This window comes from Hyperolius riggenbachi, chromosome 1 (genome assembly GCF_040937935.1).
Source record: "Hyperolius riggenbachi isolate aHypRig1 chromosome 1, aHypRig1.pri, whole genome shotgun sequence".
NCBI classification, from domain to species: Eukaryota; Metazoa; Chordata; class Amphibia; order Anura; family Hyperoliidae; genus Hyperolius; species Hyperolius riggenbachi.
In genome coordinates, this window is record NC_090646.1 from 213,293,947 (window position 1) to 213,316,885 (window position 22,939).

General features: G+C 45.0%; 1 protein-coding gene across 3 annotated transcripts in view; it reads right to left on the minus strand.

The window, feature by feature from the left end:
* The window catches only part of AFG2A (AFG2 AAA ATPase homolog A), a 583,775-nt gene that overhangs the window by 487,472 nt on the left and 73,364 nt on the right, over positions 1–22,939 (minus strand). For all 3 annotated transcript variants that reach the window (XM_068280086.1, XM_068280104.1, XM_068280096.1), the window contains exon 10: positions 11,622–11,776. In XM_068280086.1, coding sequence (XP_068136187.1) covers positions 11,622–11,776 — 155 coding nt within the window. The remainder of the gene's footprint in view (positions 1–11,621; positions 11,777–22,939) is intronic.

A 22,939-nucleotide genomic window follows, 5' to 3' on the forward strand; every position in this document is an offset into this window, starting at 1 on the left:
GACAGATGAAAAGTAAAGTTTTATACATACCTGGGGCTTCCTCCAGCCCCTTCAGGCTAATCAGTCCCTCACTGTCCTCCACCACCCGGATCTTCTGCTATGAGTCCTGGTAATTCAGCCAGTCAGCGCAGTCCGGCCGCATGCCACTCCCACAGCCAGGAACATTCTGCACCTGCGCAATAGTGCTGCACAGGTGTAGTATGCTCCTAGCGGTGGAGTGTGTTCATGCGCACTACGCCAGACTGGCTCAAGTACCTGGACTCATAGCAGAAGATCCAGGTGGTGGAGGAGGACAACGAGGGACTGATTATCCTGAAGGCGGCTGGAGGAAGCCCCAGGTATGTATAAAACTTTAATTTCATCTGTCTCAGGTTTACTTTGTTACACAGTAGTACTATACTCTACATATGCACTCCTCACAGAGCTGCAGGGAATCCACTGAGAATGCTGTGCACATTGAACACAGAGGTGTTGTCTGTTTACAATCTCCTCATTCCCCTGCAGAGTACCTGCACATCATTCTTACATGTACCCACACTTACATTGCCTAGGGCCTGATAGATGTTCTTTGTTCCGGTTTGTACCTTTTACAAGTACTATTACTAAGGACTAGTTTTAGTCTAAAGGGAATAAATATAGTAGTCTACATATCCTTCTCACTTCAGTTGTCTTGTAAAATTCCTAAGCGTTGGCAGTTATGAGACGAATTTCATGTTACATACTTTTAATCAACAAAATTGTAATATGCAAATTAGAGGAGTCGGAGTCGTGGAGTCAGAGTCGGAGTCGGTGGAATCCTAAACTGAGGAGTCGGAGTCGGTGGATTTTTGGACCGACTCCACAGCCCTGTGTAAAACTACAATAAATAACTGCCGTGGAGCTCAGCGAGAGAACAGCTGTTATTCTAACAACTGTAACAGCCATTCCTCACAGCAATGGGCTACACCACTGACAACTAGGTAGGCAGCAGTTATGTTTGGGAAATTATAGTAAAAAAAAAAAAACCCTCACAAATGGATTAGCCTCCCAGCCGTCATCCGTCACTGGTTACTTACACATGTTATTTTGATGAAACCATTCATTTTTTTAAAAAACTTTTAACACTATTTGAGAAGGATTTTTAATAGTTTATAAATAATCCACTTTTTATTTTTTTCCTCATTCGCGGAAGAACCCCTTTTTAATGTTGGCTTAAGCAGGGATACATGAAAAGATCTCACACCACGCATGCTAGAAGGAAGATCGATGGCATAAGTAACATTGTTGATCTTCCTGGTCACAGAAAAGGGGTCCACAAACCTGGGACCTAACTTGGCCGAGGGTTGTTTCAGGGTCAAATGACGAGTGGAGACCCAGACCAGATCTCCTGGTCTGAATTTCCACTCTAAGGATCGTTTCTTGTCAGCTTGACCTTTCTGACTTTGAAAAGCCTTTTCCAAGTTGCTTTTCACGATCCCCCAAATGTTTTCGAACGACTTTTGCCACGCCTCCAGAGCTGGAAACGGAGTGGAAGCTACTGGCAATGGGGAAAACTTGGGCAACTTTCCAGTTACCACCTGAAACGGAGAGAACCCAGAAGAAGCGCTTTTCAGATTATTGTGCGCAAATTCTGCATACGGCAAGAATTTTAACCCAATAAGTTTGCGCTTCTGCAACATAACACCTCAAAAATTGTTCCAAAGACTGATTAACCCTCTCCGTCTGACCATTGGTCTGTGGGTGGTAGCCCGACGAGAATGACAGTTCCATGCCCATTTGATGGCAAAATGCCCTCCAAAATCTAGAGACAAATTGGACTCCCCGATCTGACACGATGTTTTCCGGAATGCCATGAAGTCGGAAAACGTGAATGATGAAAAGATCGGCCAACTCCTGGGCCGAGGGGAGTCCCTTCAAGGGCACAAAATGGGCCATTTTACTGAAACGGTCGACTACCACCCAAATGACCGACATGCCTTCAGACCTAGGAAGCTCACCTACAAAATCCATGGACAGATGGGTCCATGGTTCACTCGGGGTGGGCAAAGGCTGCAACGTTCCCACAGGTGCCAGACGGGAGGGTTTACTTTTAGCACATACTGCACACTCTCTGACATACTCCTTGCAGTCTGTTGCCAAAGAAGGCCACCAAGCACATCTAGCAATCAAGTCTTGTGTTCTGGAGGCCCCAGGATGTCCAGCATTCTTGTGCGAGTGAAACATCTGTAACACCTGGAGACGAAAAGGCAGTGGCACAAACATAACCCCTTCAGGCTTTCCCTCAGGGACATCCTGCTGGAAGGGACTTAAAGTCTCTGTCCAGTCTTTCCAAGTCTCTGTAGCTCCCAGTACTACCTTCTGTGGAACAATGGGTTCAGGTTCCGAGGGCTGTGCTGTCTCTGGCTCAAAACATCTGGACAAAGCATCTGCCTTAATGTTTTTACTACCAGGAGTATACGTAATTACAAATCTAAACCGCAAGAAAAACAGTGACCACCGAGCCTGACGAGGACTCAATCTCTTAGCCCCCTCAATGTATTCCAAATTTTTGTGATCCGTGTAGACTGTAATCGTATGTTCAGCTCCTTCTAACCAATGACGCCATTCTTCAAAGGCCAACTTAATGGCTAGAAGCTCCCTGTTACCTATAACGTAGTTTTTCTCTGCTGGAGAGAACCTCCGAGAAAAATAGGCACACGGGTGCAATCTTCACTGCAGCCCAGAGCGTTGAGACAGCACAACCCCTACTCCAACCTCTGAGGCGTCAACCTCTACAATAAATGGATAGGATGTGTCCACGTGTCTCAATATGGGTGCAGAGCAAAACAGTTCTTTCAGAGTGGAGAAAGTGGCCAGAGCTTCGGGGGACCAATGGTTGGTATCTGCCCCTTTTTTAGTGAGACTGGTGAGGGGTGCTATGACTGTGGAGTACCCCTTTATGAACCTTCTATAGTAATTTGCAAACCCTAGAAATCTCTGAAGAGATTTGAGACCTACTGGTTGGGGCCATTCCAAAACAGCAGAGACTTTGGCGGGATCCATAGAAAGGCATGAGGTGGAAATTATGTATCCCAGAAAAGCGACAGATGTCACCTCAAAAATGCATTTCTCCAATTTAGCATAAAGCCTGTTTTGTCTGAGCTTGTGTAACACGAATCTGACATGAGCCCTATGCTCAGAGAGGTTGTCTGAGAAGATCAATATATCATCCAGGTATATTAGGACAAATTTACCCAACACCTCCCTGAAAACCTCATTAATGAGTTCCTGGAAGACGGCCGGGGCGTTACACAACCCGAAGGGCATCACCAGATACTCGTAATGCCCGTCGGGTGTGTTAAAGGCCGTCTTCCATTCATCGCCCTCCCTGATCCGCACCAGGTTGTATGCACCTCGTAAATCCAATTTTGAAAAAATCTTAGCCTTGGTGACTTGAGTGAATAAATCGTCTATCAAAGGTAACGGATAGCGATTTTTAACTGTGATTTTATTCAGTCCCCGGTAATCAATGCATGCCCGAAGGCCTCCGTCCTTTTTCTTTTAAAAAAAAAACCCCGCTCCGGCAGGTGACCGAGAAGGACGAATGAACCCCTTAGCTAAGTTTTCACGGATATATTCTTGCATGGCCACCTTTTCTGGCCCCGACAGGTTGTAGAGATGACCTCTAGGAGGCATACAACCCGATCGGAGATCAATTGGGCAATCAAAAGGGCGATGTGGAGGTAATTTATCGGCAGCTTTGGGACAAAACACGTCCGAAAACTCCGCATATTGTTCCGGAACACCCTCCACATGAATCCTGGTTTGGCCTAAGGTCACCTTCGCTAAACAATGACGAAGGTGACCTTAGGCCAGCTGGCTAGCTGACCGGTAGCCCAGTTTATCTGAGGAGAGTGAAGGTGTAACCACGGCATGCCAAGGATGACTGTGGAGGTTGTCATGCGCAACACAAAAAACTGCAATCTCTCTCTATGCAGCACCCCTATAGTGACTTCCACTTCTGGTGTCTGAGACAGAGGATGGTTACGCTGCAGTGGGGAATCATCCACTGCCGTAACCTGTAGAGGTGGTTTTACCAGGGTGAACGGAATACCTAATTTCTTAGCAGATTCGTAATCTATAAAATTAGCCGCTGAGCCCGAGTCAATGAAGGTCTCAGAGACTTCCGATTTATCCTCCCATGTAATCATACAAGGAAGGAGTAACCGCTTATCCTCTAGGGGTGGGAACTGCACGCCTAGGTATCACCCCCAACTACTCCTAGGCAATGGCGTTTCCTGACTTTTTAGGGCAATTTCGTACTCTATTTCCCCCCTCGGCACAATAAAGACACAAATGCTCAGAAATCCTGCGTCTCCGCTCCATCTGAGACAGTTTTGACCGACCAATCTGCATTGGCTCGGGGGGAGGAGAAACAGGCGGACATGGAGTCACCGGGGGTGTAGCATAGGTCAACATTTTAACATTGTCTCTGCCCCTGGTCTGTCTTTGATACTATAACCTACGATCAATCCTGATTGCCGATGAAATGGCCTCATCGACTGTTTTAGGTTCGGGCAGACTTAACATTAGATCTGAAACCTCATCTGATAATCCTGATAGGAAACAGTCTAAAAGGGTATAGGTGTCCCACCTGGCTGAAACTGACCATCTCCTAAATTCTGCCGCATACTCCTTGACCGGACCCTTGCCTTGACGCAGTAACTTGAGCGTCCGCTCAGATGTCGAGGCAATGTCTGGATCGTCGTAAATTATTGCCATAGCCTTACAAAAATTCATCTACAGAGTTTAAAGCTACATCTCCAGCGGGCAGACTGTATGCCCAGGTCTGGGAATCGCCTGATAACAGAGTCTTAATAAATGTGACCCTTTGGGTCATGGTTCCTGAAGATCTAGGTCTTAACTCAAAATATGACAACACTCTACTCCTAAAATTTCGAAAGTCAGATCTGTGACCAGAAAATTTTTCAGGTACAGGCATACGTATGTCTGTGCTAGGAGGGGATCGCACCTCATCCACTGCCGTCTGAAGGGTACGTAGAGAACCGGACAAAGCGTCAATCATAGCTTTGTGATTACCCAGCACCAAGTTGATATAGTCCACCGAAGTGGTAAGTGCGCCCAGAAGGTCAGTGTGTGCGTCCATTTGCATTTTTTGGTCTGGCGTTCTGTAACGATCGGTGTAACACAGAGAGGGTCTGATTACCGGTGATCTGCAGTATCACCGAGAATGCAGAATACACCCGATTATTGATGATCTGCAGTATCACCGATAATCAGATATATCTTCTAACCTCTGGACACCTGAGAGATGAGAGTGTTTGATGCAACAGGAATACTTTGAGGAAAGCACCCGTGGGATGGGTGCTAGACAGTAGGAGCTACTGTTAAGGATTAGCTTCCTTCCACAGGCCTTATGCTCCCCAAGGGGCGGAGCCAGGCTGAGACAGTGGGAAGGACAGAACGTGAGTGACACCAATGGTAGAGTGTCACTGACAGATCTGTGAACTATCTCCTAACAGGAGAGATAGTTCTCGAGGTCGGACAAGCCAGGTCGTTAACACACGGACAGATAAAGTACAGACACAGTAGGCAGATTCAGAATCCAGAGACTAGCCGAGTTTTGGCAACAGAGAATCAGAAAGACAAGGTACAAAATCAGAGATCAGGAGAATGGTCAGGAAATGCAGAAAGTCATAACAGATAATTAACAATGCCTAAACTTGAGTGTGAGCTCCAAGATTCTCACACTCCAGGAACTAGACTAGATAATACAAATAATACAGATGGTACAGAATTCCTAGACTAAGGTGTGAGTTCCTTGGCCATCAACACCTTGGAAACTGGTCTAGATAACAATACAGATAATAACAGAATTCCTAGGCTAAGGTGTGAGCTCCGTGACCATCAACACCTACGAAACTGACTAATAAACACAGATACTGACAAGGTCTGAGTGCTACCACGTAGTGATCGCAACGCCAGACACCAGATGAATGACCAGCACCCAGTATATATACACCGCCGCTCTCCAGCGCCACCCCTAAGTGCTGGACCAATGAAAGTTGCCGCAATTGTCAGCTGACCGGCTTGGTCAGCTGACCCTCCTCTGACTGCCATAAAGGCCCTGCCTCTCTGCGCGCGCGCGTCCTCCTAAACCAGTGTGGACTATCAGTCCCAGCCACACCAGTCATGTGTTGTAATGTTTCTGCTGTGTTAGATGCGGAATCCGCCGCGCCGCTGTCTGGGCGTGCGGCGTTTACTCCGCATTCCGCCTTACTGAGAGGAGCAGGCCTATGCGAGCAACTTGCCGCATTGGACGCGGAATCCGCCGCCCTGTTGTTAGAGCATGCGGCGGTCTCTCCGCGCTCCGACTGCGCCCCAGCTGCCATGTTAAACGCGGAGTCAGCCGCCTCACCTTGAGTATTGGCGGCGGCTTTTCCGCGTTTTCTCACAACTGGCTACCGATAAAATGGAGAATTTTGTTTAAGATTGTCTTACTGTCCTTGCACAATCTGGGCTCTGGATACCTGAAGGACTTGCTGCAACTGCATCATACCCCCACAATCTTACATCAAAAGTATGTAACACCTTGGTCACCCCCAGAGTCCACCTCAAAACCTTTGGAGACAGAGCCTTCTGTCATGCTGCCCCTAGACTTTGGAACTCCCTGCCACACGAAATCAGGATAGCACCTTCCCTGGAAGCATTTAACCCTGCATTGATGAACATCAAATAGAGAAAAGGCTGGTCTGGCACTGTAGCTTTAATAAATATCAGCAGGTGTACAGTGGTGGAAACAATAGTGTAACAAAAAGTGGTACACATATGTAAGCAGGTACTTATCGTGCTGCTGCTGGGTTGAGGGAGACGTTTGTGGGCGCCAGTGGGTGCACGGCCTTACGACCGTTTCGCTGTGTGGTGAGCCTTGCTTCTTCGGAGGCCTGTGTGCACGATGCGTGGATCGGGGGAATCCCACAATCCCCGGTGGCTAAACCAATACAAGCGCACAACTTCCTATAGTAACACGCTCAGCGTCCGTCCTGTAAATAGCTCTGCAGCGCGGTTGGCGTGTGAAGCCACCACGCTGTTTTCCGGGCAGTTGTGCGCTCGTATTGGTTTAGCCACCGGGGATTGTGGGATTGGTAGGCGGGGACCTGTATACGGAAGTAGGCTATATTATTAGCTTCCCCCGATACACGCATCGTGCACACAGGCCTCCGAAGAAGCAAGGCTCACCCCACAGCGAAACGGTCGTAAGGCCGTGCACCCACTGGCGCCCACAAACGTCTCCCTCACCCCAGCAGGAGCACGATAAGTACCTGCTTACATATGTGTACCACTTTTTGTTACATTATTGCTTCCACCACTGTAGACCTGCTGATATTTATTAAAGCTACAGTGCCAGACCAGCCTTTTCTCTTTTTGATGTTCATCCATGATGCTGTCCTACAATGGTCTAGAGCACGTAGCACCTGCTGAGGGGCAACATTACAGCCAGCTGAGGAATCAGTCAGCACCCACGGGTTTCCATTGAGTGCCTGCCTAACCTTTCTTACATTGGTAACCCTGTATTGATCTGAGACACAACTATGCGCTTTGAGTCCTATGGGAGAAAAGTGCTTTACAAATGTTATTGTATTGTATTAACTAAATCACCTACTCATGTACATACCATGCATGCAAGGGTAACATTGTTACGTTCAAACGATGACGTACGCACGTGGCCACCTGCACAATATCAGGCCAACAGTTTTGTCGTGTTTGGATTGGATGGATTAGGGAAACCAACTGTTATCAGTCATTGATCTAGTCATTTGTCATGCATACACATGCCTGATTGTAGTCCAGCAGACCAAAATCAGACGACAATCAGGCGGTTTGGTTGAGCATGTGTACGGGCCTTTACAATTTTTGTGGTTGAAACAATTCAGTTCAAGGCTCTATCATTTTTTATATGGACTAGTACGTGGATGAGAAGCAATAAGTCATGACTGATTTTTCAGTTGATCACTAACCCCTGGCCATGCAGAAAGCCTCCTAGTTCTACTCCCTTTTCCCTCTCAATAGGACAGCACATGCCATTCAGCCAAGCATTGCCTACAAGCAGAACATTGGCAAAAACTCCAGTTAGGAACATTTCTGCTGTCTGTTGAGCAACTACTTCCAGGTAAAACAGTTATTCAACAGGGCATCTAAGACTGTGGTATGGCAATTTCTAGGTTTGCTGCCTGTCAATGGATTTGTCCATATGCTAGAAATAAGTAACCGACTCCTACTCTTTGGAGCCAATACTAAATTTCTAGGCAGTCCATATTCCACAGATACTACCAGGGCTGTGGAGTCGGAGTTGGAGTCGGAGCAATATTGGGCACCCGGAGTTGGAGATGGAGTCGTTGATTTCATAAACTGAGGAGTCAGAGTCGGATGATTTTTGTACAAAATCCACAGCCCTGATAAGTATTAGACTAAGGAGTCGGAGTCGAGGAGTCGGGAGCTATTTTGGGTACCCGGAGTCGGAGTCGTGGTTTCATAAACTGAGGAGTCGGAGTTGGAAGATTTTTGTACCGACTCCACAGCCCTGGATACTACAGTCGTGCAAAGAAGAATCTCGGCATCAGTCAGTTGAGTTCATAGTTGGTTATGAACGGAAATGTAAAAATACTTTTGCACCGATATGAGTTTATCCAATAAAAATGAAGTTTAATGTCATCACAAATGCTGGGGGTGGGGGTGGAGGCATTCCTGTATAGGATGTACAAACTGCTGATAAAGGAGAAATGTTTGTAAACAATGTGCAGCCAGGGGAACCCTTAGATCTCTGCAGGGTAGCAAATCAGAAATGCATGATAATTACATTATGTGGTAGGGACAATCTAGGGTTGATTTAGCATCTGTATCTAATAAGTACACTTGTCCTTTAAAGGTTGTGTCCATAGAGCTTTTCCAGTTCACTCACTGTGCTGCAACTACAGACAAACACCATCATATTACCAACTTTGTGCAGCGAGCATTGAAGTGCTGTACACACTGAATATGTATAAGGATGTATATTCACTAAATCCCATTAAACTGAATGTGTGCAGGTGGCACACGTTCAGTTTACTCTGATTTCTGCAAATTACATAATCCGCTGCATAATTTGCATAATTTGAGTTATATATGCAACACCTACATTGCTTGGGTAACATGCCATGCTACGGCTGTTGGTTGTTGCTATAATGACATATTTGTATTTGAAGCATATGCCTGAATAAAAGGAACTAATCCTGAAGGTCGAGCCCATACTCCCTGCTGCATGCACTAATAAATGATAAATATCCCCCTGCTACTACATCATACCCAAGTGGGGAGATGGCTGCTGAGGACATAGCAACTTGTCACCAAGAAAGGTGCTTCTGTTAATGGCCCTCCATTAGTGTTTCCCTGTGACAATATGGTTGGGATGGTCTGTAAGTTTACACAGCCGGCTAAACAAAAAATGAAATAATACATATAGCATAATCCTTTACAGACACAGGAGGAGCAAACTAAAGTATCCAAATCATATGTCTAGAAATCTGTCAGCTATATCTCATAAATTTTCCAAGCTCTCGACCCCGGGCGTCAAACACAAGGCCCTTGGGCCAAATGCAGCCAACCTTGCCATTTTATATGGTCCTCCAGTGCTTCAAATGTGCATCATTGTAGTTTCTGATTGCAACATTGTCAGTTTGAGGTGGAGTTCAGCAACAACCCATGGGACCCCTCAGCAAAATTACCATGAGGCAGAGTCGGGACAAGGCCCTCCAGCACCCAAGGTTGAGACACCAAAGTGCACCCCTCCATCCCAGCCGTCGTCACACACTGATTGCTATTAGACTAAGAGGTGCCCCAAGGCCCCCAACACCTTACTCTCTAGTTATCTGGCTTGCAGTCACTGCCGTGTATCCCATTTTCTTATTTCTCTCTGCTTTGAACACAATAGGGGAGTGATAGCTCAGTGAGTTGTGCACCCCCTCCTACACCGCACCCTGAGGCTGAAGCCTCTTTCACCTCTGCCTCGGCCCGGCCATGAGGCCCCCTCTTGGCATCCAAACCCCCTCAGGTGACTAGCATTTTGCCTTCAGCCACATTTCATTTTGAAAAATTGCAGCAGCACTGGGGAAGGTAAAGATAAAACTGCTCCACTGCGCTACTCTGCAGAAAGGGGAGGAGTCCCCCTCCCCATGTTCGCTATAGTTATGACACGTAGTTTGAGACTGTTCAATACATTTTCAATCTTAATAAACAATTTGGCCCGTGACTTAGACTAAGTTTTAGATTTTATCCCCTTACGTGATTGAGTTTGACACCCTTTCTCTAGACCATCATTGCTTATGACTTCATGTTGTTATACCTGCAATGTTTCCAACTTAACATCAGTAGTTCACTGATACATGTCTGGGTTGCACACATTCTACCAGTAAAAGAGCTATTGGATTTTATAACAAAGCAATGATAATTGATAAATCTTTTAAGCAAAATAGTGAAGTGACCCTGTAGGTTTTACGAGTTGATAGGATAAATGATTGCTGTAAAATTATTCCCAAATGTTATCATGATCAACTTCTCCAGCATCATGACAACAGTTTGCAAATATCATTATTCTGTGTAGCACTTCCTCATTGGTCACATGACAACTGTTATGCTAAGTATAAGCTATGCAATTTCCAGTCAGATTGACGGGTCAAATCAGTAATTTCTGATCCTGATCGATAACGGGATTGATTTTCAGATCAGTACTGCACAAAATTGATCCAGTTATCGATCTAGAGCAGATAGGATATGTTGGAAATTATCGTCTCGACTCGTCAGGAAATTGCATCATGTGTACCTAGCTTTGGTTGTCCAATGCCAGTAACAGCACTGCTACTGCTGTATCCAGGTGACACAATGCAGCATCAATGTGAGCCCAATATCCGGCTCAGGGAAAGTAATATGGGCCTCACAGACACAGAAGCAACACAATAAACAGCCATCAGCATCTACAAATAAAATGAAGACAGATGCCTGCGTCCTATATACTCATAACATCATATTTTGGGGGTTCATTTTTACATTAGCAAACAATCTGTAAAGTGAACTAATCATCTTTATTAAATAGGTCTTAAAATAACTAGGATATTTAGACTTAAGTATGCACAATAATTGAGAGATAATAAGAGCAATAAATGTGACTGACAAATCCAAACATATAGTGACACAGAGGAACAATAAACTCTGTCTAAGAACGTTATCTTTGTTAAGGGGCCCATACACTCAGCCGATTATCGCGCGATTGATTGCAAATCGATTGACCGATTGATCAGCGATCTATCTGCTGCTAATCTAACAAGTGTAAGGCCACATTTAGTACAGCAAAAGGTACAGAAATGTCTTCTGCCAGATAATTTAAATAAGGCCAAGTAACAATCAGAGGCAGAACAATCAGAATACAATCCTGCTGCGTGATGATAAGAGAGATAGAGAGATAGATAGATAGATAGATAGATAGAGAGAGAGAGAGAGAGAGAGAGAGAGAGAGAGAGAGAGAGAGAGAGAGAGAGAGAGAGAGAGAGAGATTGATTTGTGTGTGTGTTTTCCAGCTACAGCACTTTAAAATGGTAAAAGGGAGTACTTACCTTTGGCACATCCACTGCAACTTCTCTCATGGCACTGGGTCTGACATCATTCATTGCCTGCAGGAAATCATTTAGAGTGATAACCACAGAGCCGGCCACTTCACTGTCAGTTACACTGTTCAGCTCACCCAATCTTCTCCGCAGAGCATTCAAGCCTGTAATTGAAGACACCAAAATATTAATTTTGCTGTGTAAAGAAACATTCACATCAGAAATCTTCAAATCGAAGCCAGTCATAATAGTGCAATACATTTAGGTGTGGCTATATTTTCAATATTTTGTCATGCGTACACATGCCCAACTATCGTACAACAATTATATGGTAGAGGAAGAAAGCACTTAAAAAATAGCACCTCCCACAGCAAAATTTGAAAAAGTATAACAAAAATATTTATTCAACATTAGGTATAATAATAATCACAGTACTGATGATTCAATAAATAATAAAACCATTTAAAAAACAAGCAAATATTCCAACATGATCCCAGCTGCATATGAAACAATCACTCTAAATGCAATATATTGTATAATGACAATGCTGCTGTCAGATATAAAACCCCACAGTAGGCTCAATATTGAGTCCAACAGGGGGAGAACCCGGGTTCAGTATACAACCTAGTGTGATGCAAGATCAACAAACAACACCTGTGCAATGAAACCTAAAAAATGAACACATGAATAAATATCACATATATAAATTTATAAAATAAAGTGCACAATTGCTATCCAGATATAGAGTATTAATAGTGATAAGATGCCTAGCAGAAACTTGAGGCAAAGGAGCAGCCCATAGGAAAAAGAGCATAAAGTGGAGTAGTGCAAAAAATAGGAGATACTTAGCCCAGAAATGGTGACGTCAATCTCAGCAGCACAGCAGGGAACAAGGAATCCCCTCAGAGGACAAGATCCCACTAGTTCCGCGAGAGTCACCTCGCTTTATCAAGGAGAGAGGATGACTATCGTACAACAGACCAAAGTTGGACGATACTGAGTAGAAAGTGGGCAGAAAGCCTTTAGGTGGATGTTAGGGGCAGGTAGGAGGAAGGTTAGTGTTAGGTGTAGGTGGGGGGGGGGGGGGGGAGTTAGGATTAGGTGTAGAAAGGGGGGAGATTAGTGTTAGGTATAGGTAGGAGTAGGTCAGTGTTAGGTGTAGGTGGGGGGGGGGAGGTTAGTCTTAGGTGTAGGTAGGAGGGATGTTATTGTTAGGTGTAGGTAGGAGGGAGGTTAGTGTTACGTGTAGGTGGGGAGAGGTTTAGTGTTAGGTGTAGGAAGGGGATAGGTTAGTGTTAGGTGTCGGTAGGAGGGAGGTTAATGGATAGATGTGGGTAGGGGAAGTTTAGTGTTTAGGTGTAGGCAGCAGGGAGGTTAGTGTTAGGTGTTGTTAGAAAGGAGGTTAGTGTTACATGTAGGTGGGGGAGGTTTAGTGTTAGGTGTAGGTATGAGGGAGGTTAGTGGTCAGGTGTAAGTAGGGGGAGGTTAGTGTTTAGGTGTAGGCAGGTGGGAGGTTAGTATTAGGTGTAGGTAGGGGGAAGAATAGTGTTTAGGTGTGGGTAGGGGGAGGTTAGTGTAAGGTGTAAGTAGAAGAGAGGTTAGTGTTGGGTGTATAAAGGGGGAGGTTAATGTTAGGTGTAGATAAGTGAGATTAGTGTTAGGTGTAAGTAGGGGGGAGGTTGGTGTTCGGTTTAAGTAGAGGAGAGGTTAGTGTTAGGTGTAGGTTGGAGGGAGGTTAGTGGTTAAGTGTAGGTAGGGAAAGATTAGTGTTAGGTGAAGGTTGGAGGGAGGTTAGTGTTAGGTGTAAGTAGGGAGTAGAATAGTGTTTAGGTGTAGGTAGCGGCGAAGTTAGTGTAAGGTGTAAGTTGAGGGGAGGTGGTTTGTGTTAGGTTTGGAGGAGGGGAGGTAGTTTGTGTTAGGTTTGGAGGGGATGGGGGGGGAGGTTAGTGGTAGGTGCAGGTAGTGGGGAGGTTGGTGTTCGTTTTAAGTAGGGGAAAGGTTCGTGTTAGGTGTAGGTAGAAGGGAGGTTAGTAGTTGGTATAGGTTGGGGGCAGGTTAATGTTAGGTGTAGGTAGAGGGTAGAAAAGTGTAGGTAGGAAGGAGGTTAGTGACTAGTGCAGGTAAAGGGAGGTATTGCTTAGACATACAGTGGTGTGAAAAACTATTTGCCCCCTTCCTGATTTCTTATTCTTTTGCATGTTTGTCACACTTAAATGTTTCTGCTCATCAAAAACCGTTAACTATTAGTCAAAGATAACATAATTGAACTTAAAATGCAGTTTTAAATGATGGTTTTTATTATTTAGTGAGGAAAAAAAAACTCAAAACCTACATGGCCCTGTGTGAAAAAGTGATTGCCCCCCCTTGTTAAAAAATAACTTAACTGTGGTTTATCACACCTGAGTTCAATCCAAGCCAAGATCCAAAGAAATTCAGGAACAAATGAGAACAAAAGTACTGTAATTGAGATCTATCAGTCTGGTAAAGGTTATAAAGCCATTTCTAAAGCTTTGGGACTCCAGCGAACCACAGTGAGAGCCATTATCCACAAATGGCAAAAACATGGCACAGTGATGAACCTTCCCAGGAGTGGCCGGCCGACCAAAATTACCCCAAGAGCGCAGAGAAAACTCATCCGAGAGGCCACAAAAGACCCCAGGACAACATCTAAAGAACTGCAGGCCTCACTTGCCTCAATTAAGGTCAGTGTTCATGACTCCACCATAAGAAAGAGACTGGGCAAAAACGGCCTGCATGGCAGATATCCAAGGCGCAAACCACTTTTAAGCAAAAAGAACATTAAGGCCCGTCTCAATTTTGCTAAAAAAAAACATCTCAATGATTGCCAAGACTTGTGGGAAAATACCTTGTGGACCGCCGAGACAAAAATTGAACTTTTTGGAAGGTGTGTGTCCTGTTAAATCTGTTGTAGAAGTAACACAGCATTTCAGCAAAAGAACATCATACCAACAGTAAAATATGGTGGTGGTAGTGTGATGGTCTGGTGTTGTTTTGCTGCTTCAGGACCTGGAAGGCTTGCTGTGATAGATGGAGCCATGAATTCTACTGTCTACCAAAAAATCCTGAAGGAGAATGTCCGGCCATCTGTTCGTCAACTCAAGCTGAAGCGATCTTGGGTGCTGCAGCAGGACAATGACCCAAAAGACACCAGCAAATCCACCTCTTAATGGCTGAAGAAAAACAAAATGAAGACTTTGGAGTGGCCTAGTCAAAGTCCTGACCTGAATCCTATTGAGATGTTGTGGCATGACCTTAACCACTTCGGGACCACAGTCTTTTCGCCCCTTAAGGACCAGAGCCTTTTTCTCCATTCAGACCACTGCAGCTTTCACGGTTTATTGCTCGGTCATAAAACCTACCACCTAAATGAATTTTACCTCCTTTTCTTGTCACTAATACAGCTTTCTTTTGATGCTATTTGATTGCTGCTGCGAGTTTTACTTTTTATTATATTCATCAAAAAAGACATGAATTTTGTCAAAAAAATGACTTTTTTAACTTTCTGTGCTGACATTTTTCAAATAAAGTAAAATTTCCTATACATTTGAGCGCGAAAGTTATTCTGCTACATGTCTTTGATAAAAAAAAAAACATTCAGTGTATATTTATTGGATTGGGTAAAAGTTATAGCGTTTACAAACTATGGTGCCAAAAGTGAATTTTCCCATTTTCAAGCATCTCTGACTTTTCTGCGCACCTGTCATGTTTCATGAGGGGCTAAAATTCCAGGATAGTACAAATACCCCCCAAATGACCCCATTTTGGAAAGAAGACATCCCAAAGTATTCACTGAGAGGCATGGTGAGTTCATAGAAGATTTTATTTTTTGTCACAAGTTAGCGGAAAATGACAGTTTGTGACAAAAAAAAAAAAAAAAAAAAGTTTCCATTTCTTCTAACTTGCGACAAAAAAAAATGAAATCTGCCACGGACTCACTATGCTCCTCTCTGAATACCTTGAAGTGTCTACTTTCCAGAATGGGGTCATTTGTGGGGTGTGTTTACTGTCCTGGCATTTGGGGGGTGCCTAATTGTAAGCACCCCTGTAAAGCCTAAAGATGCTCATTGGACTTTGGGCCCCTTAGCGCAGTTAGGCCGCAAAAAAGTGCCACACATGTGGTATTGCCGTACTCAGGAAAAGTAGTATAATGTGTTTTGGGGTGTATTTTTACACATACACATGCTGGGTGGGAGAAATATCTCCGTAAATGACAATTTTTTTATTTTTTTTACACACAATTGTCTATTTATAGAGATATTTCTCCCACTCAGCATGGGTATGTGGAAAAATACACCCCAAAACACATTATACTACTTCTCCTGAGTACGGCGATACCACATGTGTGGCACTTTTTTGCACCCTAACTGCGCTAAGGGGCCCAAAGTCCAATGAGTACCTTTAGGATTTCACAGGTCATTTTGAGAAATTTCGTTTCAAGACTACTCCTCACGGTTTAGGGCCCCTAAAATGCCAGGACAGTATAGGAACCCCACAAATTACCCCATTTTAGAAAGAAGACACCCCAAGGTATTCCGTTAGATGTATGGTGAGTTCATAGAAGATTTTTTTTTTTTGTCACAAGTTAGCGGAAATTGATTGTAATTGTTTTTTTTCACAAAGTGTCATTTTCCGCTAACTTGTGACAAAAAATAAAATCTTCTATGAACTCGCCATTCTCCTAACGGAATACCTTGGGGTGTCTTCTTTCTAAAATGGAGTCATTTGTGGGGTTCCTATACTGCCCTGGCATTTTAGGGGCCCTAAACCGTGAGGAGTAGTCTTGAAACCAAATGTGGCAAAATGACCTGTGAAATCCTAAAGGTACTCATTGGACTTTGGGCCCCTTAGCGCACTTAGGGTGCAAAAAAGTGCCACACATGTGGTACCGCCGTACTCAGGAGAAGTAGTATAATGTGTTTTGGGGTGTATTTTTACACATACCCATGCTGGGTGGGAGAAATATCTCTGTAAATGACAATTATTTGATTTTTTTTACACACAATTGTCCATTTACAGAGAGATTTCTCCCACCCAGCATGGGTATGTATAAAAATACACCCCAAAACACATTATACTACTTCTTCTGAGTACGGCGATACCACATGTGTGACACTTTTTTGCAACCTAGGTGCGCTAAGGGGCCTAACGTCCTATTCACAGGTCATTTTGAGGCATTTGGATTCTAGACTACTCCTCACGGTTTAGGGCCCCTAAAATGCCAGGGCAGTATAGGAACCCCACAAGTGACCCCATTTTAGAAAGAAGACACCCCAAGGTATTCTGTTAGGAGTATGGTGAGTTCATAGAAGATTTTTTTTTTGTCACAAGTTAGCGGAAAATGACACTTTGTGAAAAAAAAAACAATACATATCAATTTCCGCTAACTTGTGACAAAAAATAAAATCTTCTATGAACTCATCATACACCTAAAAGAATACCTTGGGGTGTCTTCTTTCTAAAATGGGGTCACTTGTGGGGTTCCTATACTGCCCTGGCATTTTAGGGGCCCTAAACCGTGAGGAGTAGTCTTGAACCCAAATGTCTCAAAATGACCTGTGAAATCCTAAAGGTACTCATTGGACTTTGGGCCCCTTAGCACAGTTAGGCTGCAAAAAAGTGTCACACATGTGGTATCGCCGTACTCAGAAGAAGTAGTATAATGTGTTTTGTGGTGTATTTTTACATATAACCATGCTGGGTGGGAGAAATATCTCTGTAAATGACACATTTTTGATTTTTTTTACACACAATTGTCCATTTACAGAGAGATTTCTCCCACCCAGCATGGGTATGTGTAAAAATACACCACAAAACACATTATACTACTTCTCCTGAGTATGGCGATACCACATGTGTGACACTTTTTTGCAGCCTAGGTGCGCTAAGGGGCCCAACGTCCTATTCACAGGTCATTTTGAGGCATTTGTTTTCTAGACTACTCCTCACGGTTTAGGGCCCCTAAAATGCCAGGGCAGTATAGGAACCCCACAAGTGACCCCATTTTAGAAAGAAGACACCCCAAGGTATTCCGTTAGGGGTATGGTGAGTTCATAGAAGATTTTATTTTTTCTCACAAGTTAGTGAAAAATGACACTTTGTGAAAAAAACAATAACAATCCAATTTCCGCTAACTTTTGACAAAAAATAAAATATTCTATGAACTCATCATACACCTAACAGAATACCTTGGGGTGTCTTCTTTCTAAAATGGGGTCACTTGTGGGGTTCCTATACTGCCCTGGCATTTTACGGGCCCAAAACTGTGAGTAGTCTGGAAACCAAATTTCTCAAAATGACTGTTCAGGGGTATAAGCATCTGCAAATTTTGATGACAGGTGGTCTATGAGGGGGCAAATTTTGTGGAATCGGTCATAAGCAGGGTGGCCTCTTAGATGACAGGATGTATTGGGCCTGATCTGATGGATAGGAGTGCTAGGGGGGTGACAGGAGGTGATTGATGGGTGTCTCAGGGGGCGGTTAGAGGGGAAAATAGATGCAATCAATGCACTGGGGAGGTGATCGGAAGGGGGTCTGAGGGGGATCTGAGGGTTTGGCCGAGTGATCAGGAGCCCACACGGGGCAAATTAGGGCCTGATCTGATGGGTAGGTGTGCTAGGGGGTGACAGGAGGTGATTGATGGGTGTCTCAAGGTGTGATTAGAGGGGGGAAATAGATGCAAGCAATGCACTGGCGAGGTGATCAGGGCTGGGGTCTGAGGGCGTTCTGAGGTGTGGGCGGGTGATTGGGTGCCCGCAAGGGGCAGATTAGGGTCTAATCTGATGGGTAACAGTGACAGGTGGTGATAGGGGGTGATTGATGGGTAATTAGTGGGTGTTTAGAGGAGAGAATAGATGTAAACAATGGATTTGGGAGGTGATCTGATGTCGGATCTGCGGGCGATCTATTGGTGTGGGTGGGTGATCAGATTGCCCGCAAGGGGCAGGTTAGGGGCTGATTGATGGGTGGCAGTGACAGGGGGTGATTGATGGGTGGCAGTGACAGGGGGTGATTGATGGGTGATTGACAGGTAATCAGTGGGTTATTACAGGGGAGAACAGATGTAAATATTGCACGGGCGAATTGATAAGGGGGGGGTCTGAGGGCAATCTGAGCGTGTGGGCAGGTGATTGGGTGCCCGCAAGGGGCAGATTAGGGTCTAATCTGATGGGTAACAGTGACAGGTGGTGATAGGGGGTGATTGATGGGTAATTAGTGGGTGTTTAGAGGAGAGAATAGATGTAAACAATGGATTTGGGAGGTGATCTGATGTCGGATCTGCGGGCGATCTATTGGTGTGGGTGGGTGATCAGATTGCCCGCAAGGGGCAGGTTAGGGGCTGATTGATGGGTGGCAGTGACAGGGGGTGATTGATGGGTGGCAGTGACAGGGGGTGATTGATGGGTGATTGACAGGTAATCAGTGGGTTATTACAGGGGAGAACAGATGTAAATATTGCACGGGCGAATTGATAAGGGGGGGGTCTGAGGGCAATCTGAGCGTGTGGGCAGGTGATTGGGTGCCCGCAAGGGGCAGATTAGGGTCTAATCTGATGGGTAACAGTGACAGGTGGTGATAGGGGGTGATTGATGGGTAATTAGTGGGTGTTTAGAGGAGAGAATAGATGTAAACAATGGATTTGGGAGGTGATCTGATGTCGGATCTGCGGGCGATCTATTGGTGTGGGTGGGTGATCAGATTGCCCGCAAGGGGCAGGTTAGGGGCTGATTGATGGGTGGCAGTGACAGGGGGTGATTGATGGGTGGCAGTGACAGGGGGTGATTGATGGGTGATTGACAGGTAATCAGTGGGTTATTACAGGGGAGAACAGATGTAAATATTGCACGGGCGAATTGATAAGGGGGGGGTCTGAGGGCAATCTGAGCGTGTGGGCAGGTGATTGGGTGCCCGCAAGGGGCAGATTAGGGTCTAATCTGATGGGTAACAGTGACAGGTGGTGATAGGGGGTGATTGATGGGTAATTAGTGGGTGTTTAGAGGAGAGAATAGATGTAAACAATGGATTTGGGAGGTGATCTGATGTCGGATCTGCGGGCGATCTATTGGTGTGGGGGGGTGATCAGATTGCCCGCAAGGGGCAGATCAGGGGCTGATTGATGGGTGGCAGTGACAGGGGGTGATTGACGGGTGATTGACAGGTGATTGACAGGTGATTGACAGGTGATTGACAGGTGATCAGGGGGGATAGATGCATACAGTACACGGGGGGGGGGGGGGTCTGGGGGGGGTCTGGGGAGAATCTGAGGGGTGGGGGGGTGATCAGGAGGGAGTAGGGGGCAGATTAGGGACTTAAAAAAAAAATAGCGTTGACAGATAGTGACAGGGAGTGATTGATGGGTGATTAGGAGGGTGACTGGGTGCAAACAGTGGTCTGGGGGGTGGGCAGGGGGGGGTCTGAGGGGTGCTGTGGGCGATCAGGGGGCAGGGGGGGGGGAAATCAGTGTGTTTGGTGCAGACTAGGGTGGCTGCAGCCTGCCCTGGTGGTCCCTCGGACACTGGGACCACCAGGGCAGGAGGCAGCCAGTATAATAGGCTTTGTATACATTACAAAGCCTATTATACACTGTTGCAGCGGCGATCCGGATGCCAGTAACCCGCCGGCGCTTCCGAACGGCCGGCGGGTTACGGCGAACGGGGGGCGGAGCCAGTCCCCGGCGGCTGATCGCGTCACGAATGACGCGATCGCCGCATAGCCACTCCCGCAGCCGCCCCCGCCGATGGGCGTATTGCGGTCGTTTGGGCCCAGACTTTGCCGCCGCCCATCGGCTGGGGGCGGTCGTTATGTGGTTAAAAAGGCAGTTCATGCTAGAAAACCCTCAAATAAAGCTGAATTTCAACAATTCTGCAAAGATGAGTGGGCCAAAATTCCTCCAGAGCGCCGTAAAAGACTTGTTGCAAGTTATCGCAAATGCTTGATTGCAGTTATTGCTGCTAAGGGTGGCCCAACCAGTTATTAGGTTCAGGGGGCAATTTCTTTTTCACACAGGGCCATGAAGGTTTTGAGTTTATTTTCTCACTAAATAATAAAAACCATCATTTAAAACTGCATTTTGTGTTCAATTATGTTATCTTTAACTAATGGTTAACGGTTTTTGATGAGCAGAAACATTTAAGTGTGACAAACATGCAAAAGAATAAGAAATCAGGAAGGGGGCAAATAGTTTTTCACACCACTGTACATACAGGGAAGGTTAGTGTGAGAATAGGATAACATAGGAAGACAGTAATTACTGAAATTCTATCTACAATACCTCCCACATTTTTAATTGTGTCATTATTATACAGTGCTGCCCATAATTATTCATACCCCTGGCAAATTTTGACTTAAAGAGGTCTTGACAGGTATTTTTGCCCATTCATCTTTAGCAATGAGCTCCAAATCTTTCAGGTTGGAGGGTCTCCTTGCCATCACCCTGATCTTTAGCTCCCTCTACAGATTCTCAATTGGATTCAAGTTAGGACTCTGGCTGGGCCACTCCAAAACGTTATTGTTGTCTGCTAACCATTTCTTCACCACTTTTGCTGTGTGTGTTAGGTTATTGTCGTGCTGAAATGTCCACTGGTGCCCAAGGCCAAGTTTCTCTGCAGACTGCCTGATGTTGTCGTGGAGAATCCTCATGTATAGCTCTTTTTTCATGGTGCCGTTAACTGTAATTAGGTTCCCTGGTCCATTGTCTGAAAAACACCCCCAAAGCATTAGGTTCCCACCATCATGTTTGACAGTGGGGATGGTGTTCTTTGGGTTAAAGGCTTCTTCTTTTTTACGCCAAATGAAGGAAACATCATTGTGACCAAACAATTCAATTTATGTTTCATCTGACCATAACACAGAAGACCAGAAGTCTTCTTCTTCTTTATTTAGATGAGCATTTGCAAAGCGAGCTTTTGTGTGCCTTATCTGGTGAAGTGGCGTCCTACTTGGTCTGTATCCGTGGAACCCAGCAGTGTGCAGTGTCTGTTGGATTGTCTGCTTTGAGACATTGCCACCAGGGATGTGCAACGGATGAATTTCGAATAGGTTTTATTTGGAACTCATCCAGGTAATTAGCACACCTGAGCGGGGGGGGGGGGGGGGCGCATGCGGCACAGGAGGGTTAAACTTACTCAGGAGCCTTCTGCTTTAATCCGTCCCACGGAACTGCCATGCAGCGTTCAAATTCACGGTCACGTGACTACCGTATTTCCTCCTTCAACCCGAAAGGAGAAAGTGCGGTAGTCCCGTGACCGTGAATTAGAACGCAGCATGGGATGAATTAAAGCAGAAGGCGCCTGGGTAAGTTTAACCCTCCCAACCATCACCCAACCAGGTGTGATAATTACCTGGATGAATTCTCAATAAAACCTATTCGGGATTCATCCGTTGCTCATCCCTGATTGCCACCAGCAGAGCCCAGATTCACCAGGATGGCCTTGGTGGTGATCCTTGTATTCCTTTTTCACTCACCTCTTTCGCTATCCTCCTGGTCAGCACAGGTGTCACTTTGGGCTTCCGACCACGTCATCTGAGTTTTTCCACAGTGCGAAACATCTTGTATTTTTTAATAATACTTTGCACTGTAGCCAATGGAACTTGAAAACATTTAGAAATTACCTTGTAGCCCTTTCCTGACTTGTGAGCAGCCACAATGCACAGCCACAGGTCCTCACTGAGAACCTTTGTCTTAGCCATGACTGTCCACAAACCAACTCCAGGAAGCTGCTTTTTTTACCTGTTGAGTTGATTAAAACAGCTGTTCCAAATTAATCAGGGTAATTAGAATGCTTTAGGTACAGAACATTGGATTTTCCCAGACACTGTGACAGTTTGTGACGGGTATGAATAATTTTGGACTGGACACTTTTTGCTCAAATGTAATTAAAAGCTGAAATTTTTTTTTTTCCACAATAATGCCTCTTGTACATTGTCTTATCTTTTGGGAGACACCTATATCATTTCCCATAAATAAAAAAAAAAAATTTCTGGTTGAATAAAAGTAACTTTAAGTCAAAATTTGCCAGAGGTATGAATAATTATGGGCAGCACTGTAGGTATGACTTCAAATTGCATTATAATACAACTGTGTGGTGAAACGGCAAACACTGTATTACTCATTTACCGTAATAACTTCTTGCAAACAATATTGAAAGGTGGATTATTATTGACTACAGCCTATGTAACATTTGTATAATGTAAGCGGGAAACTTGTAAGATTTACTGGCATCTGTGTATTGGTGGTTCCTTAGAAAATGACAATCAATATCTGTGCTAAAAGTGTAATCACCCAGCATCACAATCAGCTTTCATCATCA